Source organism: Boleophthalmus pectinirostris, unplaced genomic scaffold, assembly GCF_026225935.1.
Source record: "Boleophthalmus pectinirostris isolate CB_2022bp ecotype Guang Dong unplaced genomic scaffold, ASM2622593v1 HiC_scaffold_18, whole genome shotgun sequence".
NCBI classification, from domain to species: Eukaryota; Metazoa; Chordata; class Actinopteri; order Gobiiformes; family Gobiidae; genus Boleophthalmus; species Boleophthalmus pectinirostris.
In genome coordinates this window covers 25,454,896-25,474,953 of record NW_026571133.1, presented here as the reverse complement: position 1 = coordinate 25,474,953, position 20,058 = coordinate 25,454,896, and the positions used below count along the sequence as shown (strand labels likewise).

At 38.3% G+C, this 20,058-nt stretch overlaps 1 protein-coding gene and 1 pseudogene across 7 annotated transcripts in view; both read left to right on the top strand.

Moving 5' to 3' along the window:
• The window catches only part of dab2ipb (DAB2 interacting protein b), a 92,672-nt gene that overhangs the window by 51,292 nt on the left and 21,322 nt on the right, over positions 1–20,058 (top strand). For 6 of the 7 annotated variants that reach the window (XM_055153722.1, XM_020921625.2, XM_055153724.1 and 3 more), the window contains 3 exons: positions 11,575–11,728; positions 12,724–12,822; positions 13,991–14,545. In XM_055153722.1, the coding sequence (XP_055009697.1) occupies positions 11,575–11,728; positions 12,724–12,822; positions 13,991–14,545 (808 nt within the window). Of the gene's footprint in view, positions 1–3,110; positions 3,186–11,574; positions 11,729–12,723; positions 12,823–13,990; positions 14,546–20,058 lie in introns of those variants that run through there. The other variant, XM_020921627.2, reaches the window with a different exon arrangement.
• LOC129409065 (5S ribosomal RNA) lies at positions 9,919–10,035 on the top strand (annotated as a pseudogene).

Here is a 20,058-nt window from a genome sequence, read left to right as displayed (position 1 = left end):
TCCTCACTATTGACAGTTTGGTCCTTGCTGAGCACCTGTTCATGACTTGAATATAGGCTTGTGGAAGCTTGTCTGGAATGTGCTGTAAGCACTGATTATTTAATTCCATTCCTTTGTGGCCATTTTGGTTTGGGCAAGTGGCACCCCTCTCAACAGGTTGGCGATTAACTGGAGTGAAGTTCTCTTATGCTTCACACACAAACAGTTTTCAGTTTGTTTTCCATTGTGCTCTACAAAATGAATCTTTTTAATTAATTAATTCATACACAATCAGTTGGCCTATGATCATCCTTCATTTAATTCTCCTATCCACTCATGGTCTTCTGGTCAACTGCAAGTTTACAAACTGCTTTGTCAGTAGCCTTGAATTAACTATTAGCAATTCCCTTTTGAATACAGACAGATAGATCCCACTCAAGACAGGCCCAAACACTACCATGCAGTCAGCTTTTTTGTCACTCTGATATGAAGGAGCTCAATGGTCACCTATCATTTTGAATGAAATAACATTTCTCTCACCCCAGATTAACAGAGTTTAGTGTATTGTGTGCACTGATTCTGCAGAAATCCACAATGTTTTACAGTCCCCTGTGATATTTTTTCCCTCTTTTTTCTGTATTCAGTCATATTTATTTTGATATGGATGGACCATGTGTGTCCCTGCTTGTCAATCATGCCCGTGTGAACTTGGGGAGATTCAACTGTGACCAGACTCACATATTTGTAAAGTATTGGAGAAGTATGTATTCTGGATCCAAAGCAACATTCATTTATGACTTGCCAGTAATTTGCAAATATAATGGACACTTAGTGTAAACATTTTATTCCTGTTAATGTCACCCTACCAAACATGAATACAGTTTTGTTTTGTAGCTTTAACATGTCCAGCTCTTTGTAGACACCAAGACAACAATCACTGAAATAACCTTTGGTATGAATGTGGCGTGTGGAATGTGGTGTGCGCTGTGAAGTTTCATTTGTACTGTAGACCCCTATTGTGTAGTGTAGTCTCACCTCGGTCACATCTGTTACTATGTCCCCTCACATTATAAAAGTGCAAATACTTTAACTGTAGCTTCTATTTTTAGGGTTTTAATAAAAAAAAAAAAATACTGTGCTTTGAACAAAAAGACATCCTATCTCTCCTCTGTTCACCTTGCCCTCATCTTTCCTGGTGTTTAGTTTGACTTTTCATACAAACTAATCATTTTGTAGGTTAAAATATTTATTGTAGAGTTTTGTCATTAGTTAGTTCATGTTCATTGTATATTGTGTCATAACATATGTCTGTTTGTATACACACTAATCATTTAGTGTGGGAAAATAGTGAGAAATCCCAGCTGCACACATTCAAACATGTGCAATGTAAAGGTCAGACTGCCACATGACTCAAGACTCCAAACAGAAGCCCATTGTTTCGAACCCATTTTCTATAAATAATATAGTTAGAGATTATGTTCTGCGTTCCTGTTTTGGACAATCCACAATATTAACCACATATATCACGCAGCTTTAATCTGACCTGCTTGTATGTTTGGGAACACTCATATACACACACACAAAAAAAACACATGGGGTGAGAGAGCATCACGAGTGCAGGCAGTAGAATGAGGAAATCCCCAGTTTAGTCTGTAGTCTTTTGTCTGTAGGGTTTTTGCCTTGGCTTTGTAGTTAACCTTTAACTAGGCATGCTTTAAAACAACAAGGTGTGGAGCGCTGTTCAAGTGATAAGAGCAGACAATCTTAATCCATACTATCGAAAGGAATGAATGCCACTCGACTCCCAAAAAGATTCTTAAAATGTTTCTGTAGCTCTATAAAGTAATGAGTCTTTGTCACTCACTGGGCTGGGCGAGAACAGTCGAATTGTGATCTATTCCATGTGGCAATGCTATGTGGAATTGTCTCCGTTTAATACAGCTCTATGTTCACACACATCAATCAGCTTCCGTCACGCTCTATGAGTGAGTGACAGATGGATTTAACCAATCACTGTGAAGCGTGAAAATTCAGAAGTAGTAATTATTTCGTAAAGCTGATTAGTGTTTATGAATAAAAATAAATAAATAAAATTAACAAATCATTATCTGGCTGTGATGCTTGTTTTTTACCATATTGTATTGAAATTTGTTTTTGAAGGGTATGTTTTCTGGAGCAAGAATTTGTTGCAAATTAGAATTAATCAAAATCAATCAATCATGTAGACAAAACATAAATTCAGGTTTGCATTTGGATGTGGATTTGGTGTAAAAGCAGGGATATTTTAAAGAGTGTTGTAAAATTTAATTTAAACGCATAAAAAGAACAAATTATCTTGGGGCTCTATGGAAAAGCACATCAGATCTTGACAAGGTTTATGAATTAATCTCTTTTTTGTGGCACTTTTGTTAGCTTATGAAGCAATTCACAATACAACAATCATCTGATGCTTAAGTATAGTATTTTTATAGTGGTAACTGTGATTTTACTGCTAAAACATACACCACTAATAGAAATGTTCACTTACTGACAGCATGTCTCGGCGATGACATCAGTCTTCCCTGGTGTAAAAACATCTGGTAGTGTGTGTCTCCTCCCTGAACCTTAACTGGCCACTAGATTTTCAAATGCACACTTTTGTCCATTCTTTTCCCCCTCCTTCCTTTTCCTGCACTGCCCAGTATTTCCCAAAGCGTGCAACATAAGGGGTGGACCATATCTCGGCATTGCTACTGGGAGGAGACACAAAACTGGCTTCCTTGCTGCCGACTTGGGATCTATATTATAGCAAGATAGCAGGAGATGAAGGAATAGAGAGGTTAGCTTATGCTGTGAAAACACTTAAGGATGTTCTTGTTTTTCATTTTTGTTGTTTATATGAAACCTTCAGATGTGTTATGGCTGCGATTTCATACTTTTAATGCACAGGTTTAGAATAGCTTCCTTTTGTGAGTGGAAGTGCTGTCTTTCTGTTGCCTTGGAGAGGGGTGTGTAGTGGTAACAGCAAGCACACATCCTTTGGGAGCGGTGTGGTGTAACTCGGAGGGCAGAGGCTCCAGCCATGTTCCCAGCCCGTCCAAAATAGTCCGGGAAAAACACACATATACACACTGCGCAGACGTTTGTTAGGAATGCCATCCCCAGTGAAGTGGGGCTGCTGGCTTGGAAAGCCTCTCGTGGACCATGTTTCATATCTTCAGTAAATCGTAAGTACTGTTTAGTTTTGCATGTTTCTGTGCTATGCTATCTATCTGTTCGTTTAGAAGTTTAAGGCTCACAGCTGCATGCAGGTTTAACTTTTCGTTCAAAGACTTCCTCGCCATACAAAGCTCTTCCTGTGTGAATCATGAAAGCAGAGAAAAGACTGGTATAGTTGATTAGGATAGAGAATAACTAGTGTACAGTGAGAGAGTGGAGGAGAAACATCCTGTGCAAAGGGGAGGGCATGTTTAGACTTGAGCATGAAAAGTATTCAGTGCCGGAGGCAAATCTCGGGCTTCACAGCGCAAATAAGACCTTTGTATTGACACCAACCTTTTATGGCTTTACTTGAAAGGATAGAGCTACCTGTTGTGATGTTTAAACTTAGACTGTTTATGCATGTGATCAGATTGGATGTATGCAATTGTAAATACTAATGCTAAAATCACTGTAATTTATGAGACTGTGAACAAAAAATATAGAAGATTTTGTAAAATTGTATTTCTTTAATTCTTATCACCTCAGATATAGTATAATTTAATATGCAATCTGAAATCTGAAAATGATTGAACCTGTATTTAAAGAAAAATATAATTTATGTTCACAAGTGCATTGAATCTGATATAGCTTTGGAGATCATTTTCTAATGTTACGGAAAAGCAGTTTTGCATTATTAGGTCTTCAGTTCGTGTGCTCGTAATTCACTGTTCTTTTTCAATGCTACAGTATGAGATATATTATTCCTACTGTGTTGTGTGGGAGGAAAGTCATTGGCCTTTTTCTTATTGTGGACTTATTGTGTGAGTGCTTGCTTGTTTCTTTGTCCAGAGCCACAGGGGTGTTTGAATATTCAGGTCAAGAAGTTGGAAAAAAAAGAAGCACTTCCTCATCTTGGCTTTTTGCACTTGTTTTCTGCTCCCCAGACATCACATGTTGCGTAATGCTTGGGTTAAGATGCTCTCTTGCTTGTAACATTTCATCAAAATAAGACTGAAGGGGTCCAGTGAAGTTTGATCTTGTGTTCTTTTCAGAAGAGGTGCTATCTGAAACACAGCTCTTATGCACAGGGCCTTGACCTTGACAGTCCTCATTGTTATGACTTAGACTGTCCGACTCCTTCTTTCGGCATAGAACATTTGTTGTTTAGTCCTAAGTAGGCCTATGCATTTTCAGCAGCAAATACAGTAAAATGTTTATTTTTTAGATATAACAAAAGACAAAGGAGAAGTAAATTAGTGGTATCACGATTCATGTATCATATGACTACTGTTGCAGATACAGTCTAATTAAAAAAGAAAATACATTAAAATATATAAAAATTAATCTTTCCCTGTAAATGCTGAAATTTGGTGTATAATGGTGAATGGCAGAGTATGAAAGCTGCGTGACACCTCTGTGGCCCTCAGGATGTGACTCTGCGTGTCCATGAGCAGGACACGACTTTAGTCGTCTAATTGAACAGACACGGCCCAATTAGACAGAGCTTCAGTCTGACTGGAGTGAGCGCTGTATTATGTCTGCTGCTGTTTCCAACTCTGGCCTCTGCAACTCTTCTACAAATAGACAAGCCTTATTTATTTTCATAGTAATCCTCTGAGGTTTTATTGTAGTATGTTTTCTACCATGGTTACCAATACCAGTTATTTTAAAAACACATGTATTTATTCCCATCATGTTGTGTGTACGTTTCCACGGACTGACTAGGTGTTAAAAGCCAGAACATTAATAACCATGGATGAACTGATGTTTCTAGGTTATAGCAATATAATAGTGCTTCATTAAAGGAAGGTTTGCCATTTTGTTTTGTTAAACTAACTTGCCATTTCCACATCTCTATCCTTGGTCCTTGGACTCTCTTATTTCCGGGGGTGACACAATAGCATAGCGTTGTGCTTCCATCATACATAACAGCCTTACTCTGTCAGCTGCTGCCCTGGTCTAATGTGGTCATATTTGCTGCCAGCTGTTTTTCCCCTTTGCCTCTGCACTGACCTGAGCGAGGGGCCTGAGGCGACCCTCTCCACGGCTGCTATCCTGTCTGTGCTCTGGTGTCCTGCTGAGCTGAGTGTCCCAGCAGATGTTTGTGTGAATCACCTCCTCAGCGCGCCGGGAGGGTGCGCTCTCTGTAATCATGCTACAAGTGTGTTAGCGAGCAGGGCCATTGAGCCAGCTCTTACCACTGCCATTCATCTGTATCACTCACATAGCAACCAGCTATTCCCACAGTCTCATCATTGTCCAAAGTGCAGCCCAGGGACCTGCTGTAGCTTGGATTAGACCTGGTTGTGTCCTTAGTTTAGTCCAGGTTTAGTCCTCCTGGTATAAGATCAGATTTAGTCCAAGTTTACACATCTGTCTTGATTTAGATGTGTTTTTTCCTGTTTGTTGAGTTAATATTAGAATATGTTTACTGTAAATGAAAGAATTAAGCTAATATTAATAGAGCAATGGCAAGGTGGCAGTGTACATTCATACACATAACTAAGTTTAAAACAAAATGTATACCAATTTGAAAGTTTGGAAAAACTACACTCATAGCTCTAAAGGGCATCTAATAATTCCATAGATGATCTAATAATAAATGCTAAGATTTATTATATCCACTGAGTGCCTTGAGTGTAGTGCTTGTGTTTACTGTATTCATCCCTTTAAAGGCTTGGGTCCTCTGTAACTGAAAGCCTGTCTTTTATGTGCAGCTATCCCTTATGCAGAGTCCTAATGTGCCCTCTCTTTTATAGCTTATACAGCTCTTATTTTTCTGTGCTTAAGTGGTGGTGCTATGGTATGTGGTGTGTGCTAGCGCCCAGGGCAGTGTGTCACTTCGCGTTTCCCACAGTAATCTCTCTTCTTTGTTTTGTGTGCACAAGTATACTCAAAGTGTTTGAGCCAGAGGACGGATGCACTAGCTATAGATGCCACTTCTACTTTACATGCCAGTGCTCACTCAGCCGTGCTGGCCATCTTTTCAAATGTGCATTTTCTTTTTATTATCGTTGCTGTTCAAAGCTCTGCAGTGTTGAGACTAAGGAGGTCAGCGATGGACGGATTCAAAGTGTCAGCCTTAATGCAATGTGGGCAATTTCTCCTTTACAGTTGTCAAGTTGGCCAACGGATTTCCATCCTCCATCTCTCTTTTGTCCGGCTCTCTCCTGAGATCTGTAAGCTGTCAGTTTGAAGCACAATGCAGAGAAAGAATTAATTTAAAAAGCAGAATAAATTCTAATTGCATTGTTGTTAACATTGAGTAAGTAAGTAATTTTAATTTTGCATCATATCATTAATTAGCACATGGGTCTGCTTTAGAATGTTGTTAGGGATGGGCCATAATTTGAAATGTCTTCTTCTATGTCTTTAGAATTGTGCAAATGTAAATGTTTAATGCCATACTGTGGAACCTTCTAGGCCAATTAATAGCATCTCCATGGATATATATATATGTATGTGTGTATATATATATATATATGTGTGTGTATATATGTATGTGTGTGTGTGTGTGTGTGTGTTATGTTGCCAACAGAAAACCAATGTAATACACATATGCACATAAAAGAAAAAAATTTCTGCTGTAAAACGTCTATCATGAAGAGCATAACCTATCTTCAAAATATTTTCAGGAATTCCTTGAGAAGAATTCCTTGATGTAGTGAGAGTCTGTAACCACACCTGCAGATGAAACGATCAAATCTGCGCTTTGATCATGACCTGGTCCACCGTCCATACTCCTCCAAAAGGGAGACATGACAATAACAGACATTTTACTATGTGGGGCATGCTGTAGTTTAGTTTTGTATTCTCATAATATTTCCAAATCTGGAAGTAATTATATGAACTTATTCCAGAACAGTAAATAATTGGAACACATGCGGTTGTACTGACTGAGCAAAAAAGTAAAAAAAAAAAAATTGCAAACTTTACCAGGATAACTAACTGCAGGTCTCTTGTCTTTGTGTGGGAAAATGCATTTTGGGATCATGGACGAGCAGGTAATTGCATAGTGGGGTAGAAGTCTTATGTGGAAAAGAGTATTGATTCTTGTAAAAGCTGTTCTGAAGGCAAAACAAGCATTCTCCTGACAGGCCCGACCACAAGCACTGAGAGCTTCTTTTGGCTGTATTAACTGGAAATGTCCTTAGAGAAATCACACAAAAATCATATTTGATATCTCGGATTATGTATACAGTGAGCTTTAAGTTTGGCATTTCAGATATTTCACACTTGTTAACCGTTACAACACCACAGTAATACGTCTGGTAGTACAAAGCTGGTATTAGTTGTAGTAGTAAGATTAGCCTGTGCCTCATGTGGACTAAAACTGTTTTTGTTTTTGTATGTGGTTATGGAGAAGGAATATAGTTGAGTAACCTGGAGCTTGATTCTGATTTTGTGCATAAATACGCTTGAACTACCTTGATTCCAATGAGGGAAAGCCACACCCACAGTAGGGATGCACTGATACTGATATTATCAGATATTAGATACCTGCACCAATCCAGGAAATTTTGCAGAATCGGATATCAGTTCAGCTGACATCCTGGTTAGGCCTTTAATTTGATGTAATAAGACTATTTACAGGCTGATGTAGGCATAGAATATCTGACTTTGTTTGAACTTTTATTCGTGCAAAGCTGTTCAGTAGTTACTTCAGGGGTATCAATTAATATCGAAAATCGACAGAAGTATTCATATTGATATTGAAGCTGATAAAGCGCTGCATCCCTAACCCTTACTGCCATATTTTCCTTTTAGAGTGTGCTTATTGTTTTTGAAGTTATAATATGTTTTTATCCTTTGTGGCTGAGCTCTTCACTCTATCTCCAGTGTCAAGCCACCCTGTGGAAAAAAAAAATATTTTGACTACTTGTATTTTATTGTATTGTATCTTGTTCTTTCTGTCATGACCCAAAGTTTATAACCATAGGTGAAAGTAGGAACATAGATTGACCAGGTAAATCGAGAGCTTTGCCTATCAATTTTGCTCCTTAAACATAGTCAATTGCCAGTCAGTCCCAGTAGCAACCTCATTTTTGTCTTTCCTTGTTCTCATTTCCTCCATTGATTATGTAAAACGGTCTACTTAAGCATTTCTTGTGCATTACAATTGTGTTTACAAACTGTAAAAAGGTCTTTAGCCATAAGCACAATCATCTTTCCCTCTGGTAGAAGCTGCTATCTGATTCCTCAGTATGTGCAGTGTAAGTGCAGTGATCAGATCAGATGCTATCAGATGAACTGTGCACAGGCCGCTGAGACAAAGAGAACAGGGAGCAGCCCAGAACCATTACAGTGCTTTCTGCTGCGGCCGACTAACTGACTTTCTATTGAGCAGACCTGAGCTTTCCTCTCACTGTAATACCTTTCTCATGCACTCACTACTGCTGTGAACACTTTGCACACAGCACTGATTCAAAAATAAAGGTATACACATTTTTATATAAGATATATAGATGGGAAAGTTATTTTTACAAACTAAATCTGTTAGAAAACTGCAGAGCTGAAGTAAGTCGACCTGACTGAAGGATGCTGTAAGTTATGCCCTTTTGTGGGAGTTCTTTTACCCAGACAGTATTGTCTGTGAGAGGTACTGGGGTTTAATATGCTCCCTGTTGATTTCAAATATTCTAAAAACCTAAAAATGAGCTACAACCTAGCCTGTTGTTGTAAGCCTCTGTTAATGGAATTAATAGCTCTTTTTGCTTGTTATTTTGTTCCCATCCAATAAGTCTTGAAATTGTGAATTTCAGTGTATTTCAGTATTTTCAATATACTATTTATAAGCCATATTATTATTTTTTTTTAAACATAGCTCTGTTGATATTTTTACTATGTAACCCAGGTCTTATGGCATACACAGAGGGATGCACTCTTCTTACAACATCTTGTGTAACTCTTACGATGGGTTTTCAAATGTGTTCTTTAAGCCATGACCTTTTACATAATGTATTTCACTACAGGCTGTATGGAGCTCTATCTGTGCACAGTTTCTCAGCTGAACTCCTGCCTATCCCTGAAATATTCAGGTGGCCCAAATGAAGCCCTTGAGACACCGAGCATAGACTGATAGGTGATCAGAGGAGAATCAACACAGACTATCTGTGGTTAGGGTCTACCAGGGACTTAGAAAGTCGATCTAACGTGAGCTAAAACACTGTTCACTGGTAAGACCCAAGCAGCCAAGAGGAAAGGACTGGCTGTCAATGATAATCAAGGACAGTGACAGGCAGAATAATAAAGTCAGTCAACTAGTTTTAAATTAGATTTTCATTACTGTTACTGTAAAAATTTACAAGGAAACGTCCTGATGATGATAACTATGTTATCTTTACAATAAACTTTGAAAAGAAAGAATGAAAGGGTTAGCCAGTGATCCTGGGAACAGGAAGCTCCAAAGGGCCCAACCCCTGCTCAAGGCGGCCTATTTTAGTGTCATGATGATGGGCATGGCTACCATACTTATTTTCTCCAGAGACTAGGTCAATTTACTTACTGGAATAAAGTGTACAATAAATGTAAAAATATTTGAAATGTGTACATGGATAATAATTACTGTATACATTTGCATTTATTATTCCTTTGTTTATGGTCAAAATGGTTGATTTTTAATAAATTTTGTGATTTGATTTTTAAATATGTTGTAGTAGTTGTAATAGTTGTTGTAGTTGTAGAAGATGTAGTAGTAGTAGTAGTTGTTGTAGTAGTTGAAATAGAATAAACATATGCATAGTTTGTGTGCATGTTGACTTTTGTGGCCATACCGGCTTGTCAAAGCCTGATCCCGTCAGATCTCAGAAGCTAAGCAAGGCTGGGCCTGGTTAGTACTTGGATGGGAGACCACTGAGAAAATCAGGTGCACAGTGGGGCGAGAGTGGGAATAACTGTCGTTGTGTCCTTAGGCAAGACACTTTACCTACATTGCCTAGTATGAAAGTGGTGTGTGCGTGAGTGATGATGGTGGTTGGAGGGACCGATGGCGCCGATTGGCATGGCAGCTGTGCTTCTGTCAGTCTGCTCCAGGGCAGCTGTGGCTACAATAGTAGCTTACCATCACCAGGTATAGAGTAAACTAATATTGCTGAATAATGCTCTGTAAAGCATCTTTTTGACAAAAAATGTCTGTGAAAAGCGCTATATAAATAAAGACTTGCTTACTTACTTACTTTCATAATTAAGACAAGTCACTGAATATCCATAGAGAATTAACACCCATTTTTGGTATATATTATACATTTTCAACCTTTTGAACAGTCCAAGAAGCAAGTTCGCACCTAACATTCATCAATCCTTTGTGTCTCTGAGAACACATTTCACTAGAATGCCCCAGCCTCCCTCTCTCTCCTCACTTGACTCGCTGGCTGTTTTGCCCAGTACCTCATCAGCCAATCACAACGCAGCGCTGTGACAACAAGTGCTGAGAGATGCCTCCTCTGTATAAACATGAAGTGTGAAGCAGGTTACGGACTGCTGTTGGTTTGTCCACTGAATGCAAATGTATGTTTTGTGTATGTATGTGTGAGAGGGAGAGATCTTTAGGGAAATCGAGACTATTGGACTGTGGATTTGACAACAAAGCCAGCTGTCTGAATGCGGTCTACCCCCGGATGCTAATCCATAATTACAGCAGATTTTTCCCCACTTTTATTTACGAGTTTACAGTATTTATCTGGAGTCCTCCGAGAAGGCACAAATAAACACGGACAGAGAGATTAGCCTGTAAGCTTTGTATAGCGGCCATTATCAAGAGAGTACCTCCCTCATTACACTGTCAATTGCCCTGCTGTCTCTTCTCAGTGTCTTTTTTAATATTATTATTATTATTATTATTATTATTATTATTATTACATTGTTGATTAGTTGAATGGGCCATTCCATAAAATAAAATAAAAAAATGGTTCCCACCCATGTAGTGAAGTATGATGAAAGTGAATATTCTGTTAATGTGTTCCTTCAAGGTTTAAACCTGTGGCTTATTTGTCATTGTCTGAGATGTTTAACCTACCTCTGGCTCATAGCTCCTTGGATAATTGTTGTCTCACATGAGTCTAACCAGGTATGTAGGGAGAGCAGCAATACCTCACAATGCAATGTGTCTCAATAACAACAGGCAAAGCGTGTCTTGATAAAATATATATTTGTTATTAAACAATTTAACTTCAAACTATTTAGTTTGAAGATATTTCACATTTAGAAAATCAGTATTAAGACTTTATATTTAAGTTTTGTAACAGTTACATAATTGTTTGACATCCTTCCCTCCCTGTGTCATACTTACAGTTGCTTTCTTCACACTCTTTATGACTACTGTCCTATTCCCATGTGCATATGCTGTCCCTCTCTCTCTATATGTCCCTGGGGCTGACACACACGTCTCTCTCTCTCTCTCTCTCTGTCCTCTCACAGGTCTCATTTAATGCCAAGGCTGAAGGAGTCTCGCTCCCATGAATCTTTGCTCAGCCCTAGCAGTGCTGTGGAAGCCCTGGACCTAAGCATGGAGGACGAAGTCATCATCAAGCCCGTTCACAGCAGCATCCTCGGGCAGGACTACTGCTTTGAGGTGAGGAGGGCCATATGGAGCACGTGCACTCTGTGAAATCATTGCTCCACTAAATACTCCCATCTCTTATACAATCTACAAGTGAAGGTTAATTGATTTGGACTTCTTCAAATTATTTTCACTTTCATGTTGAGCAGAATATTTGTGAACAAAAACTAGTTGAGAAAATAGAATATACAACTTTTTATATTAATTAAAAATATTATTGTGAAAATGATGTAAGTTAAATTCCATATAGCCCACTTCTATTTAGCGATAAGTAAAAAGCACACACAAAAGTACATCTTTTAATACTTTACAAGTAGTAGTTTTTTTACTTTACTATCCACTTCTCAGAATGAAAATTAGCTCAAATTAGCTAATTTGGGCACATTTACTCTATTAAGTTATGTGCAATGTCCTTTTTTCAAATATATTGATAAATACATAAAATACAAATACAAATAGATATTGCACAAATATCTATATCAAAAAGTACAACTAGTTATCTTATAAGGGGACTTATTGACCAAACCACAGTTTGTGCATAGTGACTGTCATTTCTATAAGTTTCTGTCAGTGTTGTAAGTGGAGCAGCGTCCCCACAGACTTAGTGAGGACATCTGTGTTTCTTCTGCTGCACTTCTGTTATAATCCGAAGACAACTGGCAGTGTTGTGTTAGTTCTTATTTATAGACAGTAAAGAAACAGCACACAATACCAGCGAGACCACAAGCCTCCACTAATCATCATTATCTGGCTCATTGCATTAATAGGTTTGTTTTGCTGTTTTTAGCTTGTCCCTGTTCTGGTTTGTTACAATCGGCCTGCCAAACACTTTCTCCTCTTCAGCCCATTCACATCATCTACCATTGTGTTGATAAGCTTCTTTTCACCGTGAAACAAAATGGTTTAAAGAACTAAGTTTAGCAATGCAATCTTTTGTTCTAATTATGTCCTGGCGATATATGCCTAAGGTTTGATCATTCAAATTTCGTCTCCTGTCTCTGCGGTAGGTCACCACCTCCACGGGAAGCAAATGCTTTTCCTGTCGTTCATCAGCCGAGAGAGACAAATGGATGGAGAATCTGAGGAGAGCGGTGCAGCCCAACAAGGTGAGTACATGACTTCACAGTGGGAGGGGAGAGAAAGAGAGAAGCAGTCAACCTGTTCATACACATCAGCATATCCCTAAGCACACATTAGAACTGTGTCATTGGAAAGACAGAGAACTCATCTACTGTAGTTGCTTATAATATAGCTCCTTATGTTTTAAGTTATATACATGTCCTAAGATATTTCCAGATTCTTTTACTTTTATTTGAGTAAAAATATTAGTCCTAGGGTGGGTTTTTGTTGGCTCCTGGTTTGAGGCCACTTTTGTCCAGATGACTTGGTTTAGTCCTGGTCTAGTTTAGTCCTGGTCTAGTCCAGGTTTAGTTCCAGAACAACAGTAAAGTAACAGTTGCTGTTACTGTTACTATAACTAGGAAAGTATCTAAGTATGTGTATGTAATAGTGAATGACAGTGACAATAATGCTCTTCTTTCGTTATATATTTTAAAAGATCATGATTTCACCAAACATATTTAGATTAGGTCAGGATTTTTTATTTTAATGATGAGACTACATCAGTTGAGACTCTTACTCAAAATCAGGGTTTTTAAATGTGTGATCCAACTGTCCTAAAGGCTTTCACACCATGTCTGACTGCTCTGTGCTATTGTAACTCTACTTATCATTAAAGAGCTTCTGGATGCTTGCTCTTTCACTCATGCGTTCAGGCTGAATGACTCAGCAAATTAATCAAGCAATTTACCTTTTGTAGAAGTGGTCCATTGCTGCAGACTGTACCAGGAACACTTATGAAAGAGTAAAAATGAGACATTAGATCCATTTTATACAAAACGGAAAGTAAAGTGTATGTCTGATCATTTAGGCCCAGGCTCTCAGACTTTAGGGTCTGATTGAATTCTCAAGTGTTTTTCTTTCAGTGTTTTACAGAATCAGACTCTTTGCCAGCACAGTATTTATCTTTATAAATATAATCTTCCTAAAAAAAAACTTTATATTACTTTATCAACATTATATCTTATTTTGAGTTGGAAAGACTTAGCTCTAGCTCGAGTGATATAAAACAAGTCACAGTTGTCAATCATTCAGTTACATGCAGTATGCAATTCTATAACATTACAAAGGTGTTATCTGTCTTTATTCACAAGTTTGCAAGTAGCATATTTCACTGCTTTAAGATTAATGCAATTTTTGCCTCATTGGTTTCAGGACAACAGCCGACGAGTGGAGAACTTGCTGCGTCTCTGGATCATCGAGGCCAAAGACCTACCTGCCAAAAAGAAGTACTTTTGTGAACTGTGTCTGGATGACTGTCTTTATGCCCGCACCACGTGTAAGCTCAAAACTGACAATGTGTTTTGGGGAGAGCACTTTGAGTTCAACAACCTCCCTGCTGTCAAAAACATCACAGCGCACTTGTACAAAGATACGGACAAGAAGAAGAAGAAAGACAAGAACAACTACATCGGACTGGTCAGTATCCCTGTTGCCGCGGTGACGGGACGGCAGTTTGTGGAGAAGTGGTATCCCGTCAGCACTCCCATCCCCCCTAAAGCAAAGACTTCTGGGCCAATGATTAGAATTAAGGCCCGCTACCAGACCATGAACATACTTCCCATGGAGATGTACAAGGAGTTTGCGGAATACACCACTAATAACTACATGTTGTTATGCTCAGTGCTGGAGCCGGGCATAAGTGTGAAAAACAAAGAGGAGATGGCATGTGCGCTGGTGCATATTCTGCAGAGTACTGGCAAAGCAAAGGTTAGTATATGCTGAAATTTTTCTATTTTTAAATCTTGATCTATATGTATTATGCAATGTTATGGGCTCCAACAACTAATGAATTGTGAGTAATTGACTATTGAAATAATTGATACTTCAGTAATTTCAAATAATTATTCAGCCTCTAAGATGGGCCAGGTGCTGAGAGAAGAGGTTTATTGCAAACAAGCTATGCCTCTGTCCAAATTTGACAGTTTGTGTGTTCTTGTTTTAAAATGAAGGAAACTAACTTGTTTGAATATGGATGGTTGTCACACAACGAGTATGCTTTTGATCATAAAGACAATAGATAATGTTATGACACCACCTTCTTTGTAATTAAAGTTTGAGACTTGCTCAAATAGAGGTATGCTAATCTACAAGAATTAAAGAGAAAAAAATCTGAATATAATGAAACTCCAGAAAATGTAAAATACTTGATGTTGATGTTTTAAGATATTCTACAGACCCCACTTGGACTAATTGGACTGAATAGTTTTGGAATGGTCTATATCAGAACTAGTGAGAAGACCACATACTATAAAAGAAACTACTATAATCTTTTATCATTATCATATTAAAATCTGTATTGAGTAACAAACCTATTCTTAAATTTAGCACCGGAACAACACTAGACTACATATCCTTTAGTCTTTGGAGTATCTTGCTATACAAAACCCCATGATGAGGCTGAATTATGTCAAGGCTCTGAGTGTTTTCCCCTGTGCACTGAGGTTAACACTGCTGTTTGTTGAACTGTTGACCCCGGCTGTTTTAATATGGCGCAGACAAAGAACAAGCAGACAACTGTATTACATTTTAAACTGGAGCTAACCCCACACATGCATTGTAGACTCAGCGCATACCAGTGCATTACAGATGATATGAAGACTCCTGGGCCTGGTGCAGTGGGTGTAAGCAGGGGCAGATTAGTCTGGCACAACAGGGGGTGACCGCTTCACACATTCACCCTGCAACTGCATTTATCCAATCTCTGACTGTCACTGTGGATTAAAGGGGTTATAAGACTGTATATAAGACTGCATTTGTACTCCAGTGTAAGAGAGTCTTGGGTCTTTTGAAGCTATTTTTTTTAGCCATTTAAAGGAATGTCAGCAATTGGTAGACTAAACATCTTAAGCAATGTTTACTATATGTGTAATTGCAAATACAAAAGTTGTGACACTACTTGGTCAGGATTAGCGCTATCTAGTCATTTGCTGATTAGTCAAATGGATGCCACTTGGCTTTCTTGTTATAGCTTTAATTTATTTGATTTGGGTTAGATGACATTCTATAGGCCTGTAACATGCAATGGAGATAGGAGATGGGTCAGATTTTTATTGTTATACAGTGACTTCTAAAGCCTAGTTACTAATAGAAATGTTTAGATTCAACATCTATCATTTCTTTTAAAATTGCAGTGTTACGGTTGAGGAAACTGTCTTTGAATCTGAATGTATATTAAATTAGAGTTGCAATTACTATATTGTTTTGGCATTCAAATAATCATGAGCAAATGCAATACTAATAATAGTTCAATGTGATCGTTATCTGGAGCGTGCTATGTCTAAAGCCATGTGAGATTAGACAGCCCAGACTAGCCATAGAAGCCAGAGTGTTATCTGATTTAAAGTTGCTTAAAATCATTTTCTGTTTAGATGAACATTATCATGTTCATCTAAACCTAAATTCTCTTTCTCTCTCTTTCTCTCTCTCTCTCTCTCTCTCTCTCTCTCTTTCTCTCTCTCTCTCTCTCTCTCTCTCTCTTTTTTTCTGTTGTCTATAATTACATTCTTGGGGTAGAGGTACAACTTGAGGAAGACAGGACCAAAAGCAGCTGTCTTTTGTCTTTTGAGCCTGAAATAGCATCAGATGTGTTTAGACTGCTTTTATTTATGAGTTTCAACTTCCTTTTCTGTTTTGCCTCATCAGTCGCACAGAAGACAACACAAGCCTAGTTTTTCCTGACAGCGTCTCATCAACGCTGCTTTCTCTTCAGACTTTGGGTGACTGTAACACGCCCCAACACCACAGTGAGTGATTAGTGCTTAAGACGAGCTGTGCATTGGCTGTATAGTGCAGCTTTAAGCACTGCTCTGAGAGAGGCTGACTGATGGAACAGAAGCAGGCCCCTGGAGAGAGCCATGTCCATAATTACTTCAATTTATCCACTCAAACTATTACTTTACTTCCTGCCCATGTTTTCAAGTTTTCCACTCATTCAGTGCAGGAGCTGAAAATAACCAGAGGTGGGAAGATTATACAAAGAAATATACTTAAGTAGGAGTACAGTCAGTGAAGTAACATTGAGTATATTTTACTTGAGAACTTATTCAAGTACATAAATTATGTGTAACCATTACTGCCTACCCACAGAATGTACTGTTACTGTAAGATAGATTTTGAATTTATTATTAAGCCAGTGGTGGTGAAACAGTGGGCAGTCAGTAGTGTTAACAGTAGGGTGTATCTGTAGCAAACTCTGTCAAAGAAACATGGTTAGTAATGTCATAAAACAGGGTAACCGCGGATTCTTAAAGATCTTAAAAATGTCTTAAATTTCATGTTCCTAAATTAAGGCCTTAAAAAGTCTTAAATTATGCTGACCAAGTCTTATTTTTTCACAAAGGTCTTCAATTTCATTAGCCTATTTTTTGGATACTCAACTGGGCTGCAGTGCAATGTTAAATGGAGGGAGGAGAAAAAAACAACGTGAAATCACGTAATGTGAAGGAACATCTAATTTGGAGTATGCACAAAAAATATTCTGGTTTCTGGCACCAGCGGTAATGAGTAAACAATCAGTAGAGTGGAGGAAGACACTGATGGATCATGGTGAAGTGTAGGTTTAATCCACAGTGGCTCTTAGATTCTAGGTATAGTAGTTTTTTGGTCATTATTAGAATTGGATCTGGTGTTTTTCACCCGCATAATGGGTGCAATGTTGTTCTTAATTTTCATTTAAGTGGTCTTAAAAAGGTCTTAAAAAAGTCTTAATTTGAGATAGTCAGACTTGGGGATACCCTGTAAAAGTTTATTGAAAACTACTTTTATTTCCTTAGAGTTGTCGTGATGACTTTTTAAAGGTATGTAACTTTTCTAGAAGAGGGTTCCCCACCTGCTTGTTCCCATGGAGATTTTATTGTTTTACATGGAATGTTCCATAATATGGCATTGGATCTGTCCATGGAGACGAGAATGTGACGTGAACAGGCAGAGTTGCAGGTCAGATCAGATCAGAGGTGAGCCCCCTTACTGTAAGAATGCATTTTTCAAGGTATTTTGAGCAATTACAAGTTACAAAACAAATACTAGCTAGATCAATTTAATGCTATACTGTGGAACAATAGCAAAGCAATGACATCTCGATGAGACTCCCCATCTGAAAAGGTACACTGTACACCTTTAAGTGGTCAGGTTGATGGATAAATTAAATATTACCTAATGCAGGAAAAGGGTCCATTCTTCAACTAATGAATGTATTCCAAGATGCTGTATTTTAGTTGAGTACGTACATACCATCCTCTGCAAAATATGTACCACAAATATGCTGTGGACATTTTAGCAGATGTATGAGACATAGTTGTATCTGTGTTTACTCCTCTGATGTCTCCGTTTGATAGACACAGCAGTGATGATGTGCCAAACACTACACAGCACTCTGACAGACCACTTGGGCTAAAAATATTTCCCAGTACTAATTAGTTTATACTTTGAAGCAGAACACAGAAGTAGTTTTTCTGCATTTCCTGGCCTGAGCATTATGATTGTTAGTTTTCTGCAGTGAAAAGTTTTTTCTTTTCTCTCTCATCTGCATCCAAACAAGGTCTAGCAAACATGTAATTAGAGAATGTGGTGGAGTGTTAATGGTTTGTAAAATGTCGAATGTGTGTATATCCTATAATATCCTCACGTAGATTTACATTGTCTCACATTGGTGATGTTTTGAGTCTTGATTATCATGTGTTCAAAGCGTATTTTATTTACAGATTCGTACATTGAATCGTTTTTGAAATGTTGAAATGTGCTCTATGTAACTTTTCTGGCAGAAAGTCCCCCACCTCCTTGTTTCCATGGTAATTTTATTGCTTGAATGCAGAATATTGAATATTTTATTGCAGAATGACATGACCTGTATTTGTTTTTCTGGGGTCAAACAGATATTGCCAAATTACAGGTTGAATCTGTGGAGAGGAGAATTGGCTAACAATAGGGATACTTGTTTTTAAAGTTGAGGGCCACACTGTGAAACATTCCAGACAAAGCAATCACATCTCCTCGGAGACAAGCAGGAGGCAGACACACAACCAGAAAAGTTACGTAGTGCCACTTTAAGTAATAGTATCTCTGATGCATGGATCAATTAAAATAACTGTCGGCGGTCTAACATGATTACATATTTTGAGTATTTTTGTGTATAGGAGCTTTCAGACCTTAACCACAATCTCCAAATTTACCCCCAAACTCTGACTCTATCCATCTCAATACATTAGCCCATTTTTCTAGGTCCTCTATTTAATTTCACACATGAGCAGGTACACAGCAGTGGTTGACTCTGGCCTATATGAAGAAGCCTCTGCAATTGAAATAGTGAGTGAGAAATTCCTGTTTATCTGACGTGTGGGGGTCATGCCGGTGTGGTGTGTGCCCCCGTTGGGACACAAAGCCAAACAGCACTATTAGATGCTCCTCGTCAACAAAAACAAGCTCACTGCTGAGTTGGAATTGCCTCCAGAAGAGGTCCATCTTTGAAAATCTCCACTGCTGGCATGAGCGCGTTTATTTATTGATCCAGTCTTCAGGGCCTTGGCTCACAGGAAGATTATGTTCTAATTTTGTTGAGACGGCTCTTCTCTGACTGTTGGACGTGACAATAAGGTGGATTTATGCCTCTGAAAACAAGCCAGGGAGAGGTGGCATTGTCATCATTACAGCCCTGTTCAGTGCTATGCATGATCAACAGTGCAATGGTTAAAAATGAAATATAAGAAATGGCTTACATAATTAGTTCATGTTTTTTGAAGTTGAAAATGGAGTTATAAAAGGTGTATTGTGTAACTTTTTAGTAGGGACTCTCACCTGCTTGTCTCTATGCAGATGTTATTGCTTTCTCTACAATATTACACTGTAAGGCATAAAATGTATCTATATAGCATTTATTCAGTGACATGTTTAAACAGGCTAAAACATTTTCTTACAGTAACCTTTCTCAACAAACTAACAAATTTGATATATAACTTAACCTGGTGGAGTTTTGCTTCCAGCTAAAGATATAACATTTTCAAACAAACCTCCTTTAGAAAAGTTACATACTGGCCGTTTTAAAATAACTTATCTGTGAGATGAGAAATATGCTGATCTTCATAGGTGATGCAGCTGCCACAGTCCGACTCAAGTGACTCAAACATTGTGATTCTAGTGGCGAGCTTGCTCCATAATTTGCAACTAAAGCAGAAGGGCAGCTCAAGTCACTTCCTGTTTCTGCTTTGATTGACAGCACAGTTGTCCTA